General features: G+C 43.5%; 1 protein-coding gene across 6 annotated transcripts in view; it reads right to left on the bottom strand.

Moving 5' to 3' along the window:
- The window catches only part of NEURL1 (neuralized E3 ubiquitin protein ligase 1), a 147,815-nt gene that overhangs the window by 73,498 nt on the left and 48,553 nt on the right, over window positions 1–25,764 (bottom strand). The window contains exon 1 of one of the 6 annotated variants that reach the window (XM_048946838.1): window positions 5,019–5,040. The exons of 2 other annotated variants lie outside the window; for them this stretch is intronic. In XM_048946838.1, the coding sequence (XP_048802795.1) occupies window positions 5,019–5,025 (7 nt within the window). In that variant the 5' untranslated portion in view covers window positions 5,026–5,040. Of the gene's footprint in view, window positions 1–4,495; window positions 4,657–4,885; window positions 4,961–5,018; window positions 5,041–25,764 lie in introns of those variants that run through there. 3 more of the 6 variants (XM_048946840.1, XM_048946836.1, XM_048946837.1) reach the window with 3 other exon arrangements.

Below are 25,764 nucleotides of genomic sequence, written 5' to 3'. Positions count from 1 at the left end.
CCAGAAAGCAAAAGATTAAACTAGAACAGGGATGCTCTTTGCTCACATCACCAAGACCCCCAGAGTCAAATAATGGCACAGCTAACGAAGAAGTCATCTGCCTTTCACAACAGAGTTTTCAAGTATAAATGTGGTCACCCATAAAATCTCTATATATGGAGGCGCTACTTCATCTGAGTAATGTTGTCAGCAGTCAATACTGTCAGCCACCTAAGGACATCCAAAGGTGACCCATGGGTCAGAGGCACAAACTGAAATAATCTCTGGGAGCCCCACTTTTAGCAAATGCCAGCACTGCTTTGGCACTCTGCCCAGGGTCTTCTGCACCAGTTAATCCAACCCTGAGCAGGATTAACTTCCCATACACACACATACTCATTTGCTTTCAGAGCTAGATACCAATCTTGCTGAAAGCAGAGCGACCTTAGAAAGACCCTCTTCTCCTCATCTCATCTCGGTTCTCAGTGAGTGACTGCCTGTACAAATGTTAACCCCCTACAGAGGGTGAAGCAATTTTCAATCATTCCACATACGGAAGCTAGGTAAGATCCCTCAGAATCTAGATAATAGTTTAGACATTACAAAAAATGCAAAGTAAAATTAACTTGTAAAGAAACTCTCACTAAATTGGTGCTGTCAGATTGGATTTTTTTTATGTTTCTTTTCTTCAGGGATATTTTACAGTTTTAATCAGATCAAAGAAATCAGAAATTATTTCATCTAAAGGTGTGTACAATGGTGTGTGCCCAATTCTGTTGGGCAGTATTAACTGCAAAGGTGAAATGCAGCATTTGGCAAGGTTGTTGCAGAATAGGCAGGGAACACACAATGTAGGAAATACAGCATGGGGCTGATTCAGCACTTGCCTATAGATATACCATTCACTACACTACAAAGCATTAAGAGAAAGCTAAAAATAGAGCTCCATTGTGCAAAGAAGGAATAAATGAAGTTGCACACCATAGCTATTTTTCACTCAGTAAACGACCTCCAGCTTCCACTGCTCCCCAAAGCCCTACAGCAGCAGCTATTGGGGCTGGAGGCTTCAGCCAACCTCAAATATCCCAAACCTCCTGGTGACACCTGTGAGCGAGTCCCACAGACTGCTCTTCATGAGAACAAAATGCAGAGGAAGGACAGTGCCAGCACTTCACACCTACTGTGCACAGGAATAAATCAGCAGCCATGTGCAGGAAAAGACCGTGGCAAACAGGATGCTGATGAAATTGGAAATGAACCCAAGTAGATGCCCAAAAGCCTTCACCACCACGTAGTGCAGATGGAGAGCTGCTATGCCACCACTACTGCTTCTTTCTGCCTCCTGCTATTCAACCACACAGTTATGCAGCACACCAGGACTTACATAGGTATGGGGAAATTATGGCCATACATAATGCTTACACCTGCGTATACATACCTCAAAGACAGAAGCCATTATTTTTATTGTATCCTCAGGCTACAGAGCATCGTCTGCTTAAGAAGCTTAAAAACTCAACTGCTCAAGCCAAAAGTTACATCTGTCGGTGACTGCTGCTTCCTAGGCTAAAAAACTGATGCATTCTCACCAGGGACTTCTTTGCAAATACACTGATGCCATACAATTACAGTTTGGGAAATGTGACACAAGATACCTTTTTCCTGCTCCTTGTAGAAATTATTCCACCGCAAACCACTGATGTGCACCTGTGACACGAGAGTAATTAAAACAAAAACAAGACAAAGCCCTGCGATGAGGGACTTATTAGTGACTGTGACTTGTAGGAGGGAAGGTTACTGAGCAAATGTGCATGCAGCAGACACGTCCCCTGCACATGAATTAATGCACTGTGTACACTCCAGCTAGTCAAAAGCCCTCTGAAGAGATGCGGACGCGTTCATCGCTAACCTCCGCACGTAGCCACGCACTGAACCCTCTCCAGCACAGCTCAGCAGCTTCCTTGGCTGAAGCCTGACTTTTTGTCTGCTCCGTTCCAAGTGAATAATAAAAATATATTTAAAATAATAATAATTTTAAAAATTCTCAAGACATTTTTTCTCAGGCAAAAATTGGATCCGATCCCCTAAAACCGAATGCAAATAACATCTCGCTCACAGCCGTAAAGAGGAATTAAAAACTAACGAAGCAGGTGACAGTTGAACCAAATGCGTAAGAAGAACGTACTTGTTCTGAGATATGCATCCATCAGAGATGTTTTATGCACGATTATTAACAAGTAGTTGAATATAAATATTTAGTTAAGCCCGCCTATGTTGTAGGAACGCTATAGCACACAGACAGTCTTGAAGAAACTCGCCTCAGATGAACCACGAGCAATCATATTAACATTTCCTGTTTAAAATATTGCTAACGTAAACACCACATGTATAGATGTTCCCTTTTGCATGGACTGTAAACATCCTGTCCATCACAACTGCGTTACCATTGGACTTCCCTTTTCAACTTTTCTTCTTTTTGCACAGAGAGCAATGGAAAGCACGCCAAGGACTTGTGCACAGGGGGTGGGAAGGGGGAAAGAGGAGCAGAGACCATCACAGCGCCATGAAGAATATGGACACGTGGACAGAGATTGCACGAGGGCACTTGGGCAACGGCACATCGCTTCAAGGAGAAGGAGGAATGAAGAGCTCCTGCGTGCCAACATACAAAGCCATAAGACATCTTCTTTCAAACAACCCACAGCTGTTAACCACCGCCACACTGCTTTGATACTTTTCAAAGGAGTGCCACCCTCACAGCCCAGTTCAGGAGCCCATCTCTCAATTTATTTTTTCCAACCCAACCAAAGTGAGGGTGGACAACCAGGGGCGGGCAGGGCCTGTGCACCATGCCAGGCTTGGGAGCTGTGCCCAATCCCAGTAGGAGCCTCCAGCAGCTGGGCAGGGCAGCTCTGCCCCATCCCAGCTGAGTTAAATGACTCAGGTGCCCCTGAAAATCCCAGCCCACTCTTTCAGTGCAGAGAGGTCACTGGAAATATCTGCAAACAGTATATTTGTACTTTACCCATGTTTCTAAAAGCAAGGGGTGTTAACCCCCAAGGCTGCTGCTCACAGAGCTCCTTTCGCTATCATTACGTTCAGTTTCATTTATTCTTCCAAGAAACTGATACGGTTTCGGTTCTCTTTCCCCAGCATATCTGAAAACAGAAACGTTCACCCGAAAGATGGAACTGCAGGAATGGCAGCCACAGACGAACCACAAGTGCAGATGCAGTCTATTTTCATTACGTGTCCTTTGGTGGATGACTTCTTCCTATTTTTAAATATAACGCACGCCCACGTTCCAAAAGACTTGTGCTACAACTCAGCAGCGTATCACCTCTCATTACAACACTGCCTGTAGCCCCTCTGTCCACAGAGGAAAATACAGCAGAGTTAATTGCCCATGTCTCCTCATTACTTTGCATCTCCCAAGAAAATAAAAAATAAGGAGAGCCTTGCTGGCGAGCAGAGCAGCACCACAGGGCAGAAGTTGCAGGCGCAGCGGGCAGCAGAAAGCCCTGGCAGGAATGCCAAGTCCCTGGCACACACAGAGGTGCTGCTCCTTCCCAGCCAGGTTTCTCAAGTTCATTCAAATGCTACCTCAAATGGGAAATGGAACCTACAACATCCAGAGCTGCTTGTTTTGGGCTGCTTTTTTTGTTTGTTTGTTTGTTTGCTTGCTGTTTTGTAAATGTTGACCCAATAGCACTCACATTCTGCATATGACGCGTACACTGCGACATTATAGAAGAAATAAGGTCAGCCTGTGAGTGACACTTCAGAACGCAGATGATGAACAAATTACAGTCTCACTGGAGACACGCCGTTAGAAAAGAGTCATCTGTTTCCTAACTCTGTCCATTTGTTCCTTAAACTGCAGAGTTTGTGTTTTTCACCCAATCCAGCAAAAATCGGGACTGGGACGTGAATACTCACAGCTTCAGCATATACCTCTAACACCTCAAAGGAAGCACGCGAGCAGCTCCAAGCTCGCACCACACGATCTGCGCGCTTCCCAGCCCTATTTACTATAGCAACGAGGAAGTTTCTCTAACAGCCCTTTTCCCCCGCACGGAACGCGCAGCACGCGGGCTGTGTCTCGAGGTGAACAGAACACTGCGGAGCAGTCGGCACGTTTAATGAGCACAGAATTCTCACCGAAATATTTACGGCATGAGATCTGCGCGGCCACGGCCGCACGTTGCCTATTGCTCCGGATTTTGCTGTAGCATCGCGCCGGGCGCTCAGCCCCCCCTCCCTACACGGCTTCACGTTACCTAGCAAAGCAGGCAGGCTCCTCGGCTCAGCCGAGCGCACGGAGTAGTTCAAACCAGCGTTCGTTCCACGCTGCATCAACGCAACATAGAAATGAATGGACACTACGGAGCGACTGACGGGAAGCAGACGCAAGGTGACCGCTTCCAAAGCTTCCGAGTTCCCCTTCGGCAACCTTCATCCCCCGCTGGAAGCTGGCACACACCGCACGCATCTCCTCCATCGCACCCCCGGCCCTCACCTTCCCCCTCGCAGCGCTCACCGTGCAGCGGCCCTCGGGTCACCTGGCCCCCCATAGCCGCCCCTTCAGGCACCGCCGGCGCTCATCGCTCCGCTCCGCAGCCCCCGGCCCCGCTGCCCCTCGCCGGCTGCCTCCACCCACTCGCGGCCCTCCCGCACCGGCGCTGGGAGCTGTCACGTTTATTTACATAAGAAGGAGGAGACTTCGCGTCTTCCTGAAATAGCTGCCGACGCTTCGGGGATGCGGCGTTCCCCCCCTTCCCCCCCCCTCCCCGCGCCCCACGCTGCCCCCAGCATCCCATATTGCGCTCCCAAAACCGGAGCCACGGAGGTGGCCGTGGTACCCGGCGGTGCTCAGAACAAAGCCCGAGGCGCTGCCAACTTCACTCACCGCATTCAGAACTTATTTATAAACAGCCAACGGCATCGGGCACTGAAAACCACTTTGGGACCCCAGTGCGGAGCCTCGGAATGAACTGGAAGGGCAAAAATTAAAATAAAATAGGTGGAAAAAAAATTATTACCAGACATCACTGCACCAGAGTCTTCAAATGGCCTCTGCTGGTTAATTATTAGTTATTTAATAGCAAAGGAGTACTTGAAATGCAGGCTGGCTCACCACAGACTGGAATAATAAAAACATTACCCCAGTCAACTCCTTGGTGCAAGGTTTGCACGCTCAGCCCAGCGTCTGTGCTGCAGCCCATTACCTCTGCTGGCAGAAAGCAGCACCAGAAGCAGGGAAGGGGGTGTGGGGGCAGTGGGGAGATGCATACGGTCCTGCTCCCCTTCCCCCATGCAAGAGCCAGCTCTCTCCATCTCCAGCCACACACGTGCACCACCTCCCTTGCATCTCTCCTGTCTGCTGCTCTAAGGATAGATGAGCACAGCAGGCACAATGCTGCCACAGCCAGCCATGGTGCATCCCAAGCTGGCTTATTTAAAAGTAATTCATGCAGTTTATTGTTATGCTACAGTCATTCCTCATTCTGCAAAGGATTGGGACTCAAAAGTTTAACAGCCACAAGCCCAGCTCTGCCTCCCACCCCTTACCATGGTGCTGGGCAAAGCCTGCCATCCCACTGCATTCGCTCTCCCACCAGGATAACGGGAAATAAGGTTATTGCTTAGGATGGCTGGGTAAGAGAGAGAAAAAAAAAAAAAAAAAGCAATGCAAAAAAAAGCTCAAGCCAGAGAAGCTCAGTCAGGGTGTTTGCACTAACACTGCGTGCGTGAGTAAAGCTGTGCCAAGCATTTCGAACCTGCCAGAGGAGCATCCCCAAGCAGCAGCAGGCACCGCCAGCGCCCAGCTCCTTCTGCCCCACCAAGGAGACTCGCGCCCGGAGCCAAGCAGCAGCGTTCCCTGGGATGAGCAGTGCTCAGCTCCTCCCTGCCCAAACTCACACTCTGCAGAGCTTACAGCAGCTTCTTGGCAGGAGACTTGGGTGGTTTTTTTTTTCCCCTCTTTTTATTCTTCCCCTCCTGGATGATGCTGCATTTACAGCAGCAGCGGTGCAGCACGAGGACGTGTCCCCAGGAGCACTGCAGCGTGGCCCGTGCAACCCATCTGGCATAGGGCAGCACCTGGGTCACACTGACCCAGTGCCTCACACTCACAAAGTGACCAATGGGCACTGATGCCTTAAACCACGTTTCACCCCAAAGAATTAAGATTTACTCCACTCTCCAACCCCAAATTTTCTCCCTTGCTTGCTTAGCTCTGCTTTCCATCCTTACCTTAATCTTGCTGCAGCTCTGTGAATAATTGAGTTTTTTGGTCCACTGCCTCAACCAAGAGATTGCTAGAAAAAAATCATTTTGTGTTGGCCCAAAACTGAATGCTTTGTGCGTCTCACTGAACAAAATGTTTCTTTAACTCAAAAATGAAACATTTTTAAAGAGTTATTTTTACCTCATTTTTTCAAGTTACGGTCATTGAATCCAGCTCTGAAATGATGCCTTAAAAAAACATTAAGCATTTTGTTCTATGTACACCAAAAGGAAAAAATCTGAGCTGTTATCTTTTCAGATCATTTTATTTTTCCTAACTTATTGACTTTATTTGTTTATATGGAATGGTGGGAGGGTGGGGAGGGCGGGGCGGGCAGGCTGCCAGAATGACTCATCCTGCTTGGCAAAAAATTATAAACAATTTCAGTTGATTGAAAAATTGCTTTTCTTTTTTTTCCATTAAAAAAACCCCCATAAAATAGTACTCCCCCTCCCCAACATCCCCATAGAGCCAGGGCAGTGCAATGGTCTGTCCCTTACGCAATGCTAACTCCTCAAGGTTTATTTGCCATACAGTATTTCTCCTGCAGCCATCAGCAGCTTGATCCACTGGTTAGCAACCCTACCCAAACTGGGGGGTTGGAGCTCAATGATCTTTAAGGTCCTTTCCAACCTAAGCCATTCTATGATTTTGTACCTCATGCTGGAATTTCTCTGTTCTGGACCTATCACCTCCACGTCCCTTTCAGACTTTGCCCTTTTCCAAATTTCTCTTCATTCTTCTATGTTTCTGATTTTTCTCTAGATATTAGGGGAAAAAAGAAGAAAACAACTCTATCTACAACCTTATTCCCATTTTACAATTCTCCACACTGGCAACCTCTAGGTCCCTTTGGGTTATTTTTCTGCCCTTGCCAATATCTGGAAGGTCTCCCATTGTGACATCAAGTATTGAAAATATATATATTTTTATAATATATATATGATGTCACAATATTATCACCACTTGTGCTCCCCTCTGACAAATTACTGACAGAGATATGTGCGGCCCAACAGAAAACCAACTCCCAACAACATCCAGCAAGTTAAATCCAAGCAACATCACTGATCCAAGCAAGAATCTACTGCAGGAGTGTGGTTTGAAGCAGTATCTGACCTTGCTAAATATGTTTATTAACTAGAAGATTAGGATGCTGAGGCTGCAAAGGACGCAGTCAACAGGATGCCTCTTTGGACTGAAGCCTTGGATGGTTCTGATTCAGCCTTGAGCAGAAAATCAGGCACCTCTCCCACAACCCCAGGATACAACCACAGCCTGGGCATTGGGCAATGTTTTGGGGCATGGAAGATGAGACAGCTTCATTGCTTTCCTCACAGCAAGGCAGGAGAAGGCTGGCAGTCAGCAAGGAGGACATCAGGGACCCATCATGGTCTGGGAAATACATCCCAAAATAGTTGTGATGTCTGATGACCTTTGCCTGTGTAGACAAAAAAAAAACTGGGCAGATGTGGCATTGACGCACACGGTTTTAGTGGCCATGATGGCTGGACTAGATGATGTTTATGTTTTGGGTTTTTTTCCAACCTTACTGGTTCTAAACTTCCCTCTTCCTTTGTGCTCATTGCTTTCTTCTGCCTGTCCCTCTTTTAATAGGATTTTCTCTGCTTTAAAGCATTTCTCCACAACATGGTCTGAATCTTCTCCGAAAAATACTGTAGGAGAAAGCGGGGAACTGTGGAAATCAATCAGATGTTTGCCAGGGGCAGAGAACCTTCTCTTAATGACTTTAGTGTTTAAGAAGCTGTCATCAATTTTGCTACTGCCACGTGCCCTCAGCTTTATGGTAACAATCAATTGACTGGAAGTTGCCCTTTTTCAATACAGTATCTCTCAACAAGCAGCTAGAGACTGAGGGAGATGGGATTCAGAGGATCATATTCTCAGGTCTTTTTTCAGCATAAGCCTAAGACTGCTGCTGGGGCAGAGAGCTGAGCTGTACAGAAATAAGGCTTCCTTCAGAAACCTCAGCCACTCTAACTCAAGGAACAGCAATGTTCTCAACAGCAAGGCATCCAAGAGAAAATGTCTCAGCAGCAAGCATTAGTGCACAAAGAACAGTGACCAGAGCTGGGATATCTTACATTCTAAGCACCCTTTTAGCTTGAATTTATTGCTATTAATAGAGGGAATTTGGAAAGCAGAGATGCATCTTTAGGCTATTATTTGTGTGAAACACAATGATACAGATAGCAACCTAGCAAAAGGAATGCTGATTAGCTGATGCTTACGTGCAGCCATTTGACAATGTTATTAGTTATGTAATTAAAGTATTACTCTGGATAAAAACTCCAATCTCAATACTTAAATCAAAGGAAACTCAAAATCCTAGCTGAAATCCTTAAAAATCAAGACCACGATTTCTAAATCCAGCACCATGACCATTAACTCGGGTGCTTGGGAACCCCAGGGCAGATCGCTGCAGCACAGCAGGAAGGAGGATTTAGGGGCAGGAAAGCCCGTAGGCTGAGCATCTCCCTCACACTTGCACTCAGTGTAAATAAGACATCAGTGCAGTTTGCTTTGGTGACAGGAACCACAGCGGCACAGCGGTAAAGGCTGTCGCTCAGGAGGGCAATGAAGACATCTGTGAGGTATTTGAGTGGATGTCCAGGGCTGGTTCAGTGAAGGAGACACAGTGACAGAAGCGCTCAGCTGAGCCCTGCCTGCTCAGTGCTTTATCTCAATCCCCATGCATCCACCCACAAGAGCAGCAGAAGGGAAGACTGCTAGCAAGAGGCACAGGGCTGAGCAGCAAGAAGGATTTCCAAGGCAAGGAACTGACCAAACCCAGGCAGCTTGCACAGCATCTTTCCATCAACACGCAAATGATCTCAAGTTCCCACTGGATGCAGTTTTTATCTTCAAGGGCAGGAATGTTCCCCTCCTTACATAGTTTTGAGCTACCAGAGAATAATGTAGTTCAGAAATCCTGACAGAATAACACCAAGTAGCAGAGGCTGGATATGACAAAATTCAATGTGCGACACAATTTGCCATAAAGCACTGTGTTAGGCTAAGCAGCATTTCTGAGCAGAACTTCTAGACAACATAAAAAAGCTGTTTGTGCTCTAGGGCAACATCACCTGGAATCCACCAAAAGCCCACGCTGAGAGAAAATATCATGGTGTACATGACAATGATTGCATTTTCAAATGTCCTCATGTCTATTTACATGAGAAATTAACATTAACACAACATTCTGCAATGAGAGCACGAGGCTCTCTCTTCATGCACAATGCTTTTTCAAAAGCATTTTAGACCTATCAATGTGTAATGAAATAAGAAGATAAAGCAAGCACCTCACCAGAAGAAACACACTAATCTAAGAAAGCAAAGAGATGTTGATTTTGTACCATTCACCTAATGAAACTGACATTTGCTTTAAGATCAAGTTCAAAAAGCCTGTTTTCTTTTAGTTAAAAATCTTTTCTTGACGGCAGAACCAGAGTCCCACTTGAATATCCTCCTTTTGACTCTGCCTGCAGGCAGCATAATGACAGCAAGGCAGGACTGAGAAGTGTTATTTCAGGCTCAGTTTTATGGCTATTAAACATTTGGAAACCCAGAGCAGCATCGTTCCATGTGACATGGCACTGTAATAGTTTAGTTTAAAAAAAAAAAAGTATTGTTCCACTCAGATCTACAGAGAACACTTGTGTAATATATATATATATATATATATATATATATATACATACACACACCTTTGGATTATATAAAGTAGCTCACTCATACTTTATTACAGACAACAACCAAACCCTACACTGAAAAATTAAATTACCAGCAAAAGTCATAGCACTTTTATGGGGCACGTTGAGCAAACAACACATTTGTTTTCACAGCACACCTGGAAGAGGTGCTGCCTCTGTCCTAGCTAGAAAAGCATGTTCTGATTTTTGCATATGTAAAGAAATCAGAAAGCACCGGGGTGCAAATGAAGGTTAGACTGACTGCTTCCACACAGCATGTGCTCACCTTTGAGAGCTCAGCTTTCTAACTGTGATAACGTTCCCTCAGCATCAAGGTGTAATTCCTAAAGATTTTTCTTAGCAAACACAGCGACAGGAGAGAATAACCTCAGTGTTTTATGTCCCACCCTTTCTGAAAAAAAGCCTCTCACTTGCACGTACAGGGATTTGTGACCAAGCCAAAGCACCATATGTTTGTGATGTAAATATTAGCCCAGCAGAGAAACACCTTTTTATTACCCGAAGTCCCTACCCTGTCAAAAGTCCTTCACAGGGCAATGAAGGGCAGCAGGTCCCAAAGAAGCTGTTCGGGCTGGCCAGACAGGTGAGTAGGGCTACACCACACGGCCATGAACCAGCATCCCCACCACACATCCCAGTCTCTAAGTTTCAGGCTGTGAAAGGCTCCTGGAGTCACAGGGGAGAACCCTGAATCCTCTCTCGTAAGACTGCCTCTGTTCTTACCAGAACCTCCCTGCCCCTGTTGCAGGGCTATCCCATATGAAGTGGGATTTATTTTCAAACCTTATAGGGCTGCTCTTACAAGTTTTTGCAGTAGATTACAAGAAATAAAAAGAGCTGGAGGTCAAATGCTCCATGGGCAAAATACATGGCAAAGGTCAATCTTTCAGGCCAGGCAAGATGAATCTTGCAGGTTTGAATAGGAAGCAAGCCACATAATGCCTCACATGTGCATTGTCCTTTCTCTCTCCATGTTCACCTCCTACTCACCTCTTCTCTGCTCTCCTCCCTCACCTGAAGATGCTGTCCAGCATCTCCCCATCCTATGCTCATCGTGGATTTTAAAGTTTGATTTGAAATTTATCCTTACTCCCCTTTTCATTTAAGAAACAGAAAAAAAGGAGTTAAATCACATTTCACATGTAAGTCAATCTGACAAGTACCACAAAAGATCACAAACCAGATGCAGCAGACTGGGGGAAGGTAGCTATTATTGGAATGAGAAATGAGATTTGGTTTTCAGCTCAGGAAAATGGGATTCTGTCAGGACGAAATCAGAGCCTCAGCTTCATAAAATTCCACTTTCTTTAGAACCTAATTCAAAGCACAAAGCAGATTAGCTTAAAACGTAAAACACTCTACTAAAGTAGAGCAATGGTCATGTTCCCATTCAGTCACTTCTCCCTCCATCCATCATCTCCATTTCCAGCAGTAGGCACTGAAGTTCAGTAGGATGCAAGCTTCATAAAATGCAGAAAAACATCTGTATGCTTTAGGATCAAAAACATGCTAATATATTCATCACTACAACTTCTAGACTGAGCGTCTCTGACCTACCACAGATTCTTCCGACCTGCAGCAAGCTTTTGCAAACCAAAACACTCTGACTGCCATTACTTTCTCTTCCTCCCATGCACCATGCCTCCAGTCCAAAGGTCTTTTTCACTTCTTTCCTCCCTCCCCCATTCTTCGTCTCAGCATCCTCTTCTTTGCCGCCCACACAGTTGGAGAGCAGAGAACAGACCAATCTGGCAGGCTCAAATAACAAAAAAAACAAGGAAAGAAAAATAAGTTGTTTTCTGGCCTAGAAGACTCACTCCTCAGTATTTTTATCTGGAGGCAGCAGTCAAATCTCTTTTCCTTTTACCAGGAACCAAATGGAACAGCAATGGCTCCCAGAGTCTCATTCTCAGAGATCAGCCCAGAGGCAAACAATGGGGGAAGGCTGGCATTTCTCCCCGACACACAGGCACCTTTGAACAAGAACATTAAGCTTATTTTTCATTGTGCCTCCTTCCAACACCAAGCAGCAGATTTAATATCCATTTTTACAAGGTAGGGTTTGATTAGTCAGTTTGCTTTTCTTGAAAAGGGCTGAGGACAAACCCTGCTGCCTGGAGGCTTGTAACCCAACCAGACATTTATGGGCATTTTGGGGAACACTGGGCTGGGCACATGGCACAAGGAGGAGGGGCCTAGAAGGACACTCACCTCCACCTGCAGCCCTGAAACCACATGGGCAGACTCAACCCAGTGCAGTCCCAATCCTGCAATCCCATCAGCATATGCAAAAATCCACTCCGACATAAAGCATCTAATGACATTAATGGCACACAACACAGCAGTACAGTCCAGGCATGTGGAAATAATCACAGGCCCAGAACCCAGGATGACTGATTTCTTCCCATTCAACATATGTTTTACTTAGATGTCTGCATCTTCCCACCCTTCTCTCAGTCTTCCAAAACTCATGATTTTGGTGGAGCACAAGAAAATTTATTTAATACAAGAGTGTTACAGGTTAAATCACACCTGAGAAAGGAAAAATGGATAGCCTACAATATAAACCAGATATTTTATGAAGTTCACATATTCTTAATAATAGCCAGAATCTGACCCCAGTACAGTTGGTCACTGAACAGACAAAATGAATATGAATTCTGTTCAGCCCAAGGCTTTAAAAATAATATTTGTGATTTCTACACAAAATCAGAACAGTTTCAATGGAGGCATAAATATTGTTTATTAGGACCACAGCATAGATTCCACAGGATTCAAAAACCCTACGGCTAATCTGTGCAGTTATTAGTTTTCTTGAGGTGACCTGGAAGCCATTCCCCAGGCTAATAAAAATCAACAGTGACCTCAGCACTTACACCATCAGTACAAACAGAGCATTTCTCCCACCCTATCAAATCATCTTAACTGAGCTGTTCTTATATTCCAGAGGTGTTGTATCTGCAAAAGAGCATTTTACCTGCACAGTTATGTGTCAGCTATGATGATTTTTGTTGCTTTGTGTCTTTTTGTAGCCACAAAGACCAAACATCCTTCAAAGACGTTATCAACACAATTAAAGCAAGAGACTTCATATGGTCTTTCACTACTCTCACACTGAGACTGCTCTACTGGAAGCAAATATTCTTGTGCCTCTTTGAATTATCAGTCATGCTCTTGACCAAGCTTTTGTCCTACCAAGGTACAAGTGAACACTTCACATCTCTTTCTGCCTTGTAATTTCAATAGCTAGCACCAATATTTTTGGTGCCAACAGCATATCCTTGTCCATAGAAGACTCTTGTTCTTCCCATGGGAATCCCAACCCGACTCATACTCAGCCTTCCAAGCGGACATGGACAGTTGGTGCACAGTTCTCCCCTCTTTCAACTGAATACTTATCAAGTTACATCATGACGCATTCCTGATTCATGTACAGTTTCTAAGACATTTCCAAGATATCAGCTGCTGTCTAGTGATGGGTCCCTCTCCCCTACTTTAGGAACTACTTCCCCTACTCAACAGAGTGCTTTTGGAGGATGGAAGAGGAGAACATCACCCATAAAAGTAGAGCAGTTTAGAAGTACAATTCTTTTTCTGTTCAAGTTCTGTTCAAGGTAGGAACATTAGACATAGGGGCATGAGAAGATGACTATCTCTGCATGTGCAGTGTTAAGAGGACAGTTCTATGCACTGTATGGATGTTATTTCAGGTAACCAGTCTTTCAACAATTAGAAGTCTCTTCAAGATCCACATATTGTGAACTTATCTCCCCAGATTGCACTTTTTGCTTCAAACAAATCCTGATACCACTGGCCAAGGCAGAAGTTTAACAGATAAGATTTGAGCAAGCCATATGACAGCAACCCTAGTGATTCCCCCATGAATGAGCTGCTCTTGAGAAGAGCATGAAAGCCCGTCCCCTGCATGCACAGAGAACTAAGTCTCCTTTTTGTTCACTTGCACTACTTTCCCCACAAACCCTACTGCACATCACTGCTTTGCATGTCTGTAAAACACCAGACAGTCTGACCTCAACACACAAACAACACAAAAGCTTCTTCATTCAGTTTAACCTTCTAATCATAAGAAGCTCTCTGGTAAATGGGGTCTCTGGGTAAGCCTGCAGTCTGGACCCAAACTTGTCTGGATTTAGACAACTTGAGTTGAGGAAGAAGATTTGGAAGACATTGAAATTTTAGGGGGATAGTTGTACAAAGACAAAAATATTTAAAGGAGATGGACACAAAAAAAACAGGAAAGACATTTCTGCTGGCTCGTGGAAATGAAACATTGCAGGACTTAATCTGCCACCAGTGAAATCAGTGAGAATTTTGCCAGTGAAGCAAAACAAAAGCAGAAATAGAAACAACATCTGACAACTGCTATGTTAGACCCATACGAATTGTTGCAGTTAATAGCTATGAGCTGGGTAGATACACCATAGGCAACGGTTGATTTTAAACCTCCATTTCCCAGTATGAGTGCCACGATCTTGAAAGTTTTGACACTTTGTAAAAGCTGCTTCTGCTGAGTCATATTTGGAAAGATTTTCTATTTGGAAAATCATGTTAAATCTATAGAGATACAAAACAAATAATATGAGAGGAAGAAAGTTAAAAATACAACAGATTAAGGTATATATCTAAGAATAGAATTTAGATAAAATCTATAGTAAATAATGTGTTGTTCAAGTAGACCTCATAAACTTAAGTTCTCTGAATGTAAAGGAAAAATATTTCTGCAAATTATAAACTTTTGGGGACTGATTATATAAACCTCTGAGACCAACTCCTTATCTGGTATGAATCAAAGCATCTGGCCCTGTACATTTAAAATGATAATGAGATGGTCAGAATCAAGAGCCTGGTATTGAGGAATTGATATCTCTGCACGCACAACATATAACAGACGATAAGAAGGCACAACAGCCAAACAGCACTTGGACTATCATGTCAGAACTCAGGGACGCTCAGTGGATCGATCATTCCAGCAGCAGATTCACACTCAAAGACAGACACAGCAGCCCATCCACTGATGCTAAAATCCCCCAGCCAGGAGGAGGTAGATAAGCTTTAAAACACAAAGCATTTTCCAGGATTCTCATAGTAGTGACCTATCAACAGAAAAGAACAGCAGCGATGTGCCATCTCCCCCACCACATCCCAGAGGCTGCCGGTGACATGCCACCTGATGGCCTTATCCACACCGCCACCGCTCACAGCTCCATCACAGCAGGGTCCCTGCAGAGTCACAAAGATTGAATGGGCCGTGAAAACCCAATTATGTAATTACGTTGCTAATTTCTCCACAAATGAACAATTAAAATCCCGACTGCCTGTCAGATCTGTGCTGCTGCTCACTCGCTGGCCTTGCAGATGTCCCTAATACAGATGGATGGAGGCCTTCAAGGCTGCAGGTTCCTCAGCCGCATCGTCGCCCATTAACCCCAGACAATTAGTACGTGCTAAATAGCAGAGCAGTACCAAGCCACTGCAGCTAGATCAGGGCTAGCATTTCAGGGCACTCAAATCTGTTTTTAAGCCCCTTTCCAGGGATCTCTTGCATTACGGTTGTCCCTGCATCATACAGCCCTCAGAAAGCAACAGGTTCCAATATCATCATTTTCTAAATATTAACTGCATGGCAGATGTTTTGTGTGCGCACAGTCCCTCAAGCCTCTGCCATCTGTTTCTTACCTAATAAGTCAGGTGTTCAGGTTTTTTTATTCAAAGGAATAAAACACAGGGGTTTTTTCAAAATTATAGAATACAGAGGCTTATGCCTTTATTTTCTCTACACTTTCTTTCTCAGTACAAAACAATTATAATTTCTGAAAACATTTCTGAAGCATTAAGCATAATGATTTCCCTTTGGTCATGTGTTTTTTCAAGGAATTGAACTGGCAGCAGGCACAATGAAGCCTAACACCAACTGGTTTTCTTTATTTTCCTTTTTTTACATAAGCAGAAAGTAATATGAAGGGAGACCACAGAGATAGAGAGACCGTTCATCAGGTGAGATGCAGAGGAAAAGTGGGAATGCTGACACCTAAAGATGGCCAGCAAGAGCCAGGGACATCACAGATAAGCTGGGTCCTTTGAGGACCTAGGACTTGCATTCCCAACCAGATGTGGGTCAGAGCCCAGATGAGATGGGAGAGGTTACCAGCGCCAGACCCACAGAACCAGGAGCACAGTGCTCAAAAACTGCCTCCTGTTCTGCTCCTCTTCCCACAGGGAAACAGGGTACTGCCAAGCAGCAAATATTTTAATGGACCATCACTGGTGATGGACCACCTGTAACACCTGGAAATTGTCAGCCCCGGAGAAATTGCAATCATGACAGGTCTCACGTGGTTCTGCATCTTTTCTGATCATTTGTGCACAGAAAGCTTCCCTGATGAAGAAAACCTTTGCTATTTCCTCATATGCAAATAATTTTTCTTTATAACATCTTTTAGAATGTTGTTTTAAATTTATTTTAAAGCTAAAAGAGGCTGAACTGAATGGTATGAATCCCTCCTCCCATTTATCGAAGCCTTACAGCACTGCCAGGACACCTCAGTTCTCCATCAATCTGACCTCAATAAATAGCTTTGCAATGTTCTGATAAACACCAGTGGTAAATATAAACCCACCATATGTTTTATTCAAGATTGATAAATGCTCAGAGAAGCAAAACCACACTAATTGGAATGTACCCATCCCAAGATAGAGAGCTACAATCGTTCAACCAATAACTAGAAACCCTACCAGGAAGAGATGGTAGGAGGTAAGGAGGTGAGAGAACAATAATTCATGATTAAAAGGTCAGAAGCAATTGATGGCGGAACAGCCACCAAGTTTCAGATATACACACAAACATCTCAGATTCACTGCAGGCAATGAAGGAACAGGACAGCTCCAGCTGTTCACTGCATGCAGGGCATGCAGTTGGAGCAGTCCATGAGGACCCTTCCTATGGTTCTGCTGTCCTGGGCTTCTCACCTCTCAGCAAAGATGCTATTTCAACAGTGAATTTTCTTGCCTGTGATGTTAAAATGGAACTGGATCAAAAGCAAAACCTCTTTTCCCAGAGGTCACCCAACAGCAACTTTAGTAAGTATACACAATCTTTATCATCCAGAGGGACTCTGGAGGATGACTGTCAACAGCAATGAAATTGCAGAATAACACAGCTGCAGCTGTTGTTGAAGTTTAGCATTTGCTCCACACCCAGTCCATAGAAGGTAACACATCTACAGCACCAACTCAAACAGCACCTCTCTCATTTCACTGTGTTTTCCTCACCACTTGTTGGCAAAATAAAACTGATGCACTTAGTTACGTCAAGGCTTTGAACTAAAGGTCTCTTAGAGGACAGAAGAGTCAGGCCAGAGTTGTGCATGGAGACCAAGTCTCACTTGTCATTCACTGCTCCCCATGTGAAACAGCATTGCCTTACAGGCCCCATCTTTCTCCCATCCTCAGAATAGCTTCTGCTTACTCCACTGTGGCTCCGAGGGTGGGACGAAGATGCACAAGGTCACTCCTAATACTGCTGTTCCAATGGGAGCTGAGGCAAAGCCCTGGAGACAAATGCTCTGTCCTCCAAAGATAAGGACAGGTGGAAGTGGGGTGGCAACTACTGCCATAGCTGTTACTGTTCCCTCTTCCCTGGAGTCAACAGCCTCAATCCTGTTTGTAGAGAAGAGCACTGTTTGCTAAGGGTGGAAGCAAGCTGCATAGGTCTACACCACAGTTTGCTCTGAGCTCATAGGCAGCACTCTGTCACGGCTCAATAAACAACAGCAGTAGATACTTCACTCCCTGATAAATAGAGGGAGATTGCTGTAGCTGCACTAGACCTTTTCCCAGAGGCCCAGGTCTGCCAGAGATGCCTGAGAAGGTGATAGAAGTTGTTGCTTGTGTAATTACTTAGAAGGGCAATGGTGTTGTGACAACTCTTCATCTTCTGTGCCACAACCCTAGGTAGTTCATTATAAAAATCCCAAATTGCATCACTTCTCAAAGAGAAAAGTGTGGCCACAGAGACCACTGACCAGTGGGAAATTGTGCATGGGATACACAGAGATCCCAGAGTAAGGAAGGGGAAATGCAATCCCAAAGTCCCCATAATCCTTGTGTTAGGCCAGGGATGCAGGGAGCTCCCAAAATACTGGGTGAAAGGGTGGGATCTCTGATGAAGCAGAGGTACAAAAATAACCACTGTACATGCATTGCACTTGGTCTACAGAGGCAAAAATGTGCAGCTCTCTGGTATGTAAACATAAAGATCAAGTAGGCATTAGGGTGATTAACACCCTTCCTTTCACTGTTAACATTATAGCAATCTGACACCTCAGACTTCTGGAAGGAGCCTGAGACAGTGAGCTCAGGCTGCGCAGCCAGCCAAGCAGTGGGGAGCATCTGCAAGCAGAGTCTGCAGGAAATCCCATTGCCTAAGCACATCTGCCCTATTTCTACATCTAGAATAGACCCAGTCCTCTGAACTACTCTTTCCATATACTTCCATAGGAAAGAAGAAAATGTGCCAGAGAGAAAAACAGTGATGTGTTTTGTTAGATCCCACAGATTCTAGATGTTTTACAGCTTAAGAGACCATGGTACTCAGTACCATATAAATATATACACACTTCTGCCAAAAGTTTATCAGGACAGAAATCTGCAGTTACAGCACTGTATGATGTATGGCTTCATTTTAACTTCGTCCTAAACTTGTTCACTATTACTTACATCTGCCTTGAGCCAAGCAGGGCTCAATTAAAATTTGCCAAAATGTGTAATATGTCAGTCTAAGAAGAATGCAGCTGAAAGGATTGTTAGTGCTGTGATTATACCCTTAGCCACCTTACTCATCTGCCAAAACCTCTGTTGCAATTTGCACCTTTTTTACATTTTTTACATTGATTTTTTTTCCCCATGTAACTTCCCCAAAGCCTACAAGATACCTGCACATCCACCAGGTGAGGTATCCTTCAGCAGAACATGAGCAAAGTCTTCAAAGAGATGCTACTAATATGCTGTAAAACACCAGAGTTGGGACAGCGAATAGCATCCCCGATCATCCTAAAGCCTTTCAGCAGTCTGGATGGTACAGAATGCATTCATTTAATTTCCAGCAGCTTTTAAGCTTTATGTAGTAAAGCTTTTATGGAATATGAAATTTGGTCAAAAATGGTTTTGCTGCTGGAACGACCCCAGCAATCAGCAAGTCTGTTCATGATGAGGATAATCAAAGGGAATTCAAGTAGTGTTTAACGTTTAAGGAAGAACCTGATGTACCCAATTGGATTTTGGAGTTCAGTAAGTATTAACAAAAAAAGCTTCAGAGCATTCTACTTAAAAATCCTTCCTCCCATGCATTTCATTTCAACTCTTACTGTGTCCTGTACCAGTAACCTCTCCTGAGCAGAGAAAATTGGAAAAAATTGAAGGTTATGTGTCAAAGAGCAGGATAAAATCCTATCCTCACACAATAGGATGGCCAGCCCTTCAGCTAGCTGTCTTTAACACAAGCAGCCTGCTGGGACATCGAGCAGCAAAATGCATCATCAGCCCTCACTTTGCTTTAGACTAACTGACCTTTCAAGAATTTTTATCATCCTCACTTCAGCAGCAGCGTGCCCAAATTGTCATCAGCATTCAATTACTTCCCATTTCAGAATTAGGAATAAAAAAATAATACTCCCAGCACTGCCACAAACAGCAAGCAAGAGGTGGGCTCTGTCTCAGAGATGAATGCACCATTTCCTTGATATATGCTAATCCAAGGATTTCCAAAGTTGTCTATTATGTCAGCATGACTCAAGACTGTTCTGTTGCATTATTCCATTAAACCAGAAAACACCATCTCAAATCAGATCAGGGCACCCTCCATTTTAGAGATAGCATGCCCATTTTAACAAAAGGATCCCATTAAGCTGCTGTTCCCAAACCTACACAGCTACATGCTGGAGTGAACATGGAGGGGGAAAACTCTTTTGTACCATTATATAAATGTCTGTTAACAATAGCTAAAAATGGCTGAGAATTTAAATGACTTAGTATCTAAGTGAATTCACTGGCGATACATTAAAAAAAAAAATTAATAGGTAGCCTGAAGATATGCAGAGACCAAAAAGTGCATTCAAGATGCTGAATCTGATGTTGCTGTCTATTTATGTCAGAGCAATTTCCAAATCAAAATACTGAAGAAAATGGTCTTCCCCAGGGAACAGATGTTTGAACACAGTGATGGGAATCAACTTAAGAACAGGAACAACTGAAATGTTGTCATTATTTTGAGGCTTCGTCCACCTCTAGCAGAGATAAATGTGATTTAACAGAAAGGAGATGACTTCATCAGAGACAAGGATGAAAAATCCTTTTTTCTCCATTATTGGAAGGGTGGAATTTCACAGACTGTCTTTCCCAGGGAGACACTGCCAGTTGCATGCAGACGATAAAGTCTCTCCAACTTTCCTGAACAAAAACTATTTTTCTCTTATATGTGGTTCCAAATTATGTTTGCAAGTGCTTCCTTACTTCCTAACATAACAGTGAGTGAGACAGCTTGCACAAACATCTCGAGAAAACAAAAGACAACATAGAGTTCACTGGATGCTGCAATATATGAGGATTTTGCCTTTTTTTTTTTTTAACAGCTCTATTGCCTTTGCATCTAAAAGTAAGTTATTTGCTATTTACATTTCAGCAACATCTTGGAGATCAAATTAGGCTGGAGGCATCATCTTGCCAGGCTCTGTGCAGTCACTGGTAGGCAGTCCCCATCCCTTAGGGACCATCACCATACTACAGGACAATGCTGGCCCAGGCAACCCAGCCCCTCCTAGAGCACCCACCAAAATTCTTAAGCTATGCAATGGTTTACTGCCACTGTGTGTAAAGCAATGTCTTAGTTTACACTGTACAAACAGCTTTATTTATCCAATGCAAGATAACAATATAAAGACTGTGGCAGCCTAGCAACTACATTTCAACAGAAGATAGCTTCAGAAGTAAATAATTGTGGTTTTAAGAACTATTTTCCTTTCCACATTTGTGATCTAGCTCTTAGCAAGATCAGAAACCATGACTCAAAAGAGCTGAGATCTATTTCCAGCTCTGGCAATGGTTTTCTGACCTTGAGTGTCTGTCTGTTTCTAGTTGCTAAATTTACAAAATAGAGATGATAAATTTTCTCCGCTTTGGACAAATTTGGAGATCTTCAAATGACAAGTGCTATATAAAAGAGTATAAGTTTCTGCCAGCATACTAATTAACAGATGACCTCTTAGGCAGCAGAGCAGCAGCCAGAGTAAAGCAATGTCTATGCAAATCATAAACCCTCTTCAACCAAGAACAAAGGAGAACTTATAGAGATATTGAGAGCCCTGGACTCTTAGAAAAGGAATTTATTTACCTAGAAGTCTTGGGGACTGGAGATCCATCAATAAATACTTTGTTGAGAGGTATTGATGGCTACTGTGCTGTTAGTGATGCTCTGGCTAAGCCCTCATAGTTTCTCTGCTATCATTCTAAAATCAAGACAGCAACTAGTTTGCCGGTAAGTTGTCTCTGCAACCAAGTCTTCATGGCCTTTCCAACAATACTGATTTAATTGCTGTGTCTATAGCGGAACATAAACGAAAGGGGACTGTAAACTGAAACTGGACACAAGGCTTTAAATTACATGTAAATTCTTACCAAGGTTATAAAAGGGCCACTTAAATATGAAACAGAGATAGTGAACAAATCCTGGAATAAGCTTTTAAAAGAGAAAGGAATCCAGGCCAAATGGAAACACGCTAAGTATAATTTATAATGAGCAATGTGTAAAAAGCTATCCAAATCATGGAGCTCAAAATGAGAATAAACAGTCATCTTCCAATAGGGACAAGTACAGATAAGCTAAGTATCTGCTAAAAGGCTGAACTCTGAGTAACCCTTGTAGGATCAGTTAGTAACACCCAAAGTCACCACCATGTTTCAGTAATGGCTGCAAAGGACAGTGGCAAAAATAACATGTACCTCATTATGGCTAACCTGGAATTCAGTACCTGTCATCACGTACAACAGAAAATGATCATTGCTGTGCAGCATGTTATGTAAAAAAGACACATGAACAATTTCTCATTCATAGTGAGCACAGCTGATCTTGCAAGATAACCATTTTGCCCAACAAGATGGAAAATTGCTTGTAGCCACTGATCTACCACAATAAAGACAAAAACAAAAAAGCTGAGCATCATGTTGATGAGTACACATCATGAGTACATGATGAGCACACCTCACGTATTCATCCCCATCATGATCTGCACAGGCATTAGAGGAGTTCAATATGATCACTTCAAAATGTGAGATGCATTAGATGTAAATATCTTCAAGTGCTGCCCAAACAGAAGACAACAGAGAATACCTCTTTCATGTATTTTTGTATGCCTAAAAGTGTTTTCACAGTTCTTAGGGCTCTTTGATAGGCTATTTCAACATTAGCAGTTGTAAATCAAGCACAAATCCAAGCTTTTTAGGTAGCTCAGCGCTAAGTGGACAGAGACTTGGAGCACTGTCAGACACCAGTGGGGAGAACAGGCTGAGAGGCTGGAGAAACATAACTCCGGGTGTAACTCTGGGTAAAGGGTGAGTTGTTCAACCAGCATGGTTAATTTCAGACTGATGATCGCCATTCAGAAGCTGTTGCTTGGCCTCAGAGTACAATTAGCCAAGGACACAAGCTTAGTTCTCAGCTTGGTAGTCCCTCAAAATATAGCCAGAAAGTGGCAGCTTTCACACAGAGACCTTTCCCCTCAAAGCTTTGGAAACAGAGCTTTATCAGAACATTATCACACACGTTATACCTTCAGTGAAATGAGTCAAACATTCACCAAGTGTTGATGACGACATCCGACCAGCATCGGCTATCCACACCATGGGAACAAGAAAGTATGCAAACAAACCAGAAACGTGACCATGTGTCACGCTAGCATCAGCCATCTCTCACCAATGGAAGCAGTCAGCACTGCAGAGAGCAAACCTTTCAGGGCAACAGGCCTCTTGCTGTGGCCATCACTCCAAGTGACTTTTTCTCAAGCTTTCCAGCATAAAACAAAAGGTAAACCCTAGACAGCTGAAAAATCATGAGGTCACACTACTGCCCATTGCTATTACTAAGCACAACAGAATTTGGCCAGCTCAACAAGTATCTAGAGAATCTCTTGCCAGGTACTTGAGTTTCCAACAGAGATGCTTCAGCTTCTTCCAAAAACGTTGTCGTCTTAAACAAACTGGACAGATTGTTGTGGAGATGCTAAGAGAATGTCAATCTGCTAAATGTCAGAAAGATTTTTACTAAACTAGGAAGAAAAATAGCAATTGCAGCTACATAATTAGTAACAAATCTACATGTTTGGATAGCAAGGGTGATTTAGAATCAATTGCTGAAGTAGAGCAGCCAAGTGGCCAGATTCGGATTGCTTTTCATTAGTGGAAATGCAGAGTAGCACCACTGAAGCAAAAAAAATAAAAAAGTACATAATGCCACAACAGAATCATGGCATTTATTAAAAGCTAATTTGATGCAAACACTGCCTTAATTTTATTATTATTATTTTTAAATCTTTATTTAACCTATTCATGAAGCCCAAGATGACTGAGGCTTCTCCGGGGCAGAAGTTGAGCCAGGAGCAGGTCCAGGGGTGAGCAAACTTCTGAAGTTAATTGCTCATTTCAATATCTGAAAACTCAGACCTCAGACTCCTTTCCCTCATATGGTTTCTTTTTGTTAAGACAGGTTTCATTGGTGAAAAATACCCTCAGAGGGCAGCTTGTTCCTGCTTGAATGATTGAATCATAAAGCTGTACCTCCATGGCGGACAGTGAATTGAATCACAAGGGCTAAGTGATATCACTGCAGAGAAGCTGCTGTGTTTAACTGGTCTAAAACGTTGTCTTTCTGACCACGATTTTGTTATCACCAGCAACCCTAGAACCTGCTATTACCGTCTCTTATGAAGAAGGAAGGCCAGAAGTTTTTGCCTCCTTCCTAACATGAGGAAGGGTCTTTTTACAACATATGAACTAGAGTGGTGAAAGAATTAAAAAATAAACCAGAAAATGTGGGAAGAGAGCTAATACCAGCCATCTTTGACACACAAACAATGCATTATAGAAACACACTGCATATGGTGTCAGTCCTTTTCCATAATCTCTTTGTGATGACTTTAACATGGATGAATCAGTGGGATATTTGCCCAACTATAAACCCTCAAGATGTCTCTCTCGAAAATTATTTTCACCAAAATCCAGAGAACTTGGCAGCCTTGACATTCTCCCACAGCACATTTTGTGTCATTCCAAAGATGAATTTTGGCTTACCAAAATTATTTGGCTAGTTAAAATAAGAACAAAAATAGTGGCGCCTACCAAACTGAAAGGAAAACAACAATCTTAGAGCCATTTGTCCTTACAGTAATTTCAGTGTTATGCTACAAATACGAAGGTAGCATATGGCATTCATACATGGCCTTCACCACTCCTCATTGCAGTTAATAAGATGGGTTTGGGAGGAATGTTCAAGATGCAGATTTTGGTGGTTGAGTATAATACAAGGAGATGGGGAGGAGAAGAGCGTGACAGACACTGAAGCAGAAATGCAATGGGATGGAGCTTGGGTTGTGACTTCTGTTCAGGGTATGAAATGCTAACCATGAAATAATAGATAGCAATATTTTCTGAAGGGCCCCTACCAGCTTGTGTAAGGAGTATCAACTAAGGCAAGCAGAGGAATGTTTACAGAATTGGAGCACCTCACATGTTCAAGCATAAAATATTTTTTGTCAAGATCACACAAAGCTTTGGGCAGAGAAGTGATCACAGGCATCTGACCACCATCCCATCCTTCATGTATTTTCCTTCACCACACTATTTTTATCCAACCAAAAAACCTTTTCTTGCAACTGCAAAGCATAAATGAGAGAAGCTGTTGTCCCAATAGAAAGGCAGAGGGAGCTGCCAAGTATTCCTTATGTCAGGTCAGCTCACACCACATCAACTATTAAACTCTTCCTATATTATATCAGTCATCCCTTGCCCACACTGCCATCCCTGTTTATTTTTTCACACTGATTTACTTACATAACTACTAGGAAGGGCACTCAGCATCTCTATACCCCCATTCCAAGGTCTCCAAGAACCTGGAAGTAAACAATCTCTTAGATGTACTCAGAGGTCTGTCCTACAAGGCTAGTGGTCACTTGGCTCTTCCTGCACACCTGGCAGCTCGGCTGTTTTTGTGGTGGCTTTTCACAGCAGCACAAAGTTTCTCAGAGCAAAGCAGCTCATGGAGCTGGTGACAGAAGCTGAGGCCACCTGGCCCAGAGCTATGCCTAATGTCACAAAGGGGATTTTACTGAGGCTCTCCTTAAGAGGATTAAGGATCATCTACTTGCAGAGAACAGTCGCACCTGCTGCTCCTGCAAGTCGCTCTTATCTACTCTTGCAAAGCTTATTTCTGCCCAGTCCTGACTTGTTCCCATATCGCAACACAACCCAGATACTTTCAAAGAACCTGGGCTGGATACAGGTGGAGGGTAAGCGACAAATCAGGTGCATTCAGGCATCTCAGTAATCTGCTTCATCCATCACACCGTACTTAAAATAGCATCGCTCAGTAAACAAACAGCTAGGCCTAATTCAGGGGCTGGATATTGGCAGGTTGAGGCTTCAGACAGGATTTACAAGGGCTGTGTCCTGTTCAAAACTTCTGAACATTTGGCTAATTATTTCAGC

Source organism: Lagopus muta, chromosome 5 (genome assembly GCF_023343835.1).
Source record: "Lagopus muta isolate bLagMut1 chromosome 5, bLagMut1 primary, whole genome shotgun sequence".
NCBI classification, from domain to species: Eukaryota; Metazoa; Chordata; class Aves; order Galliformes; family Phasianidae; genus Lagopus; species Lagopus muta.
This window is presented reverse-complemented; position numbering and strand designations above follow the sequence as displayed.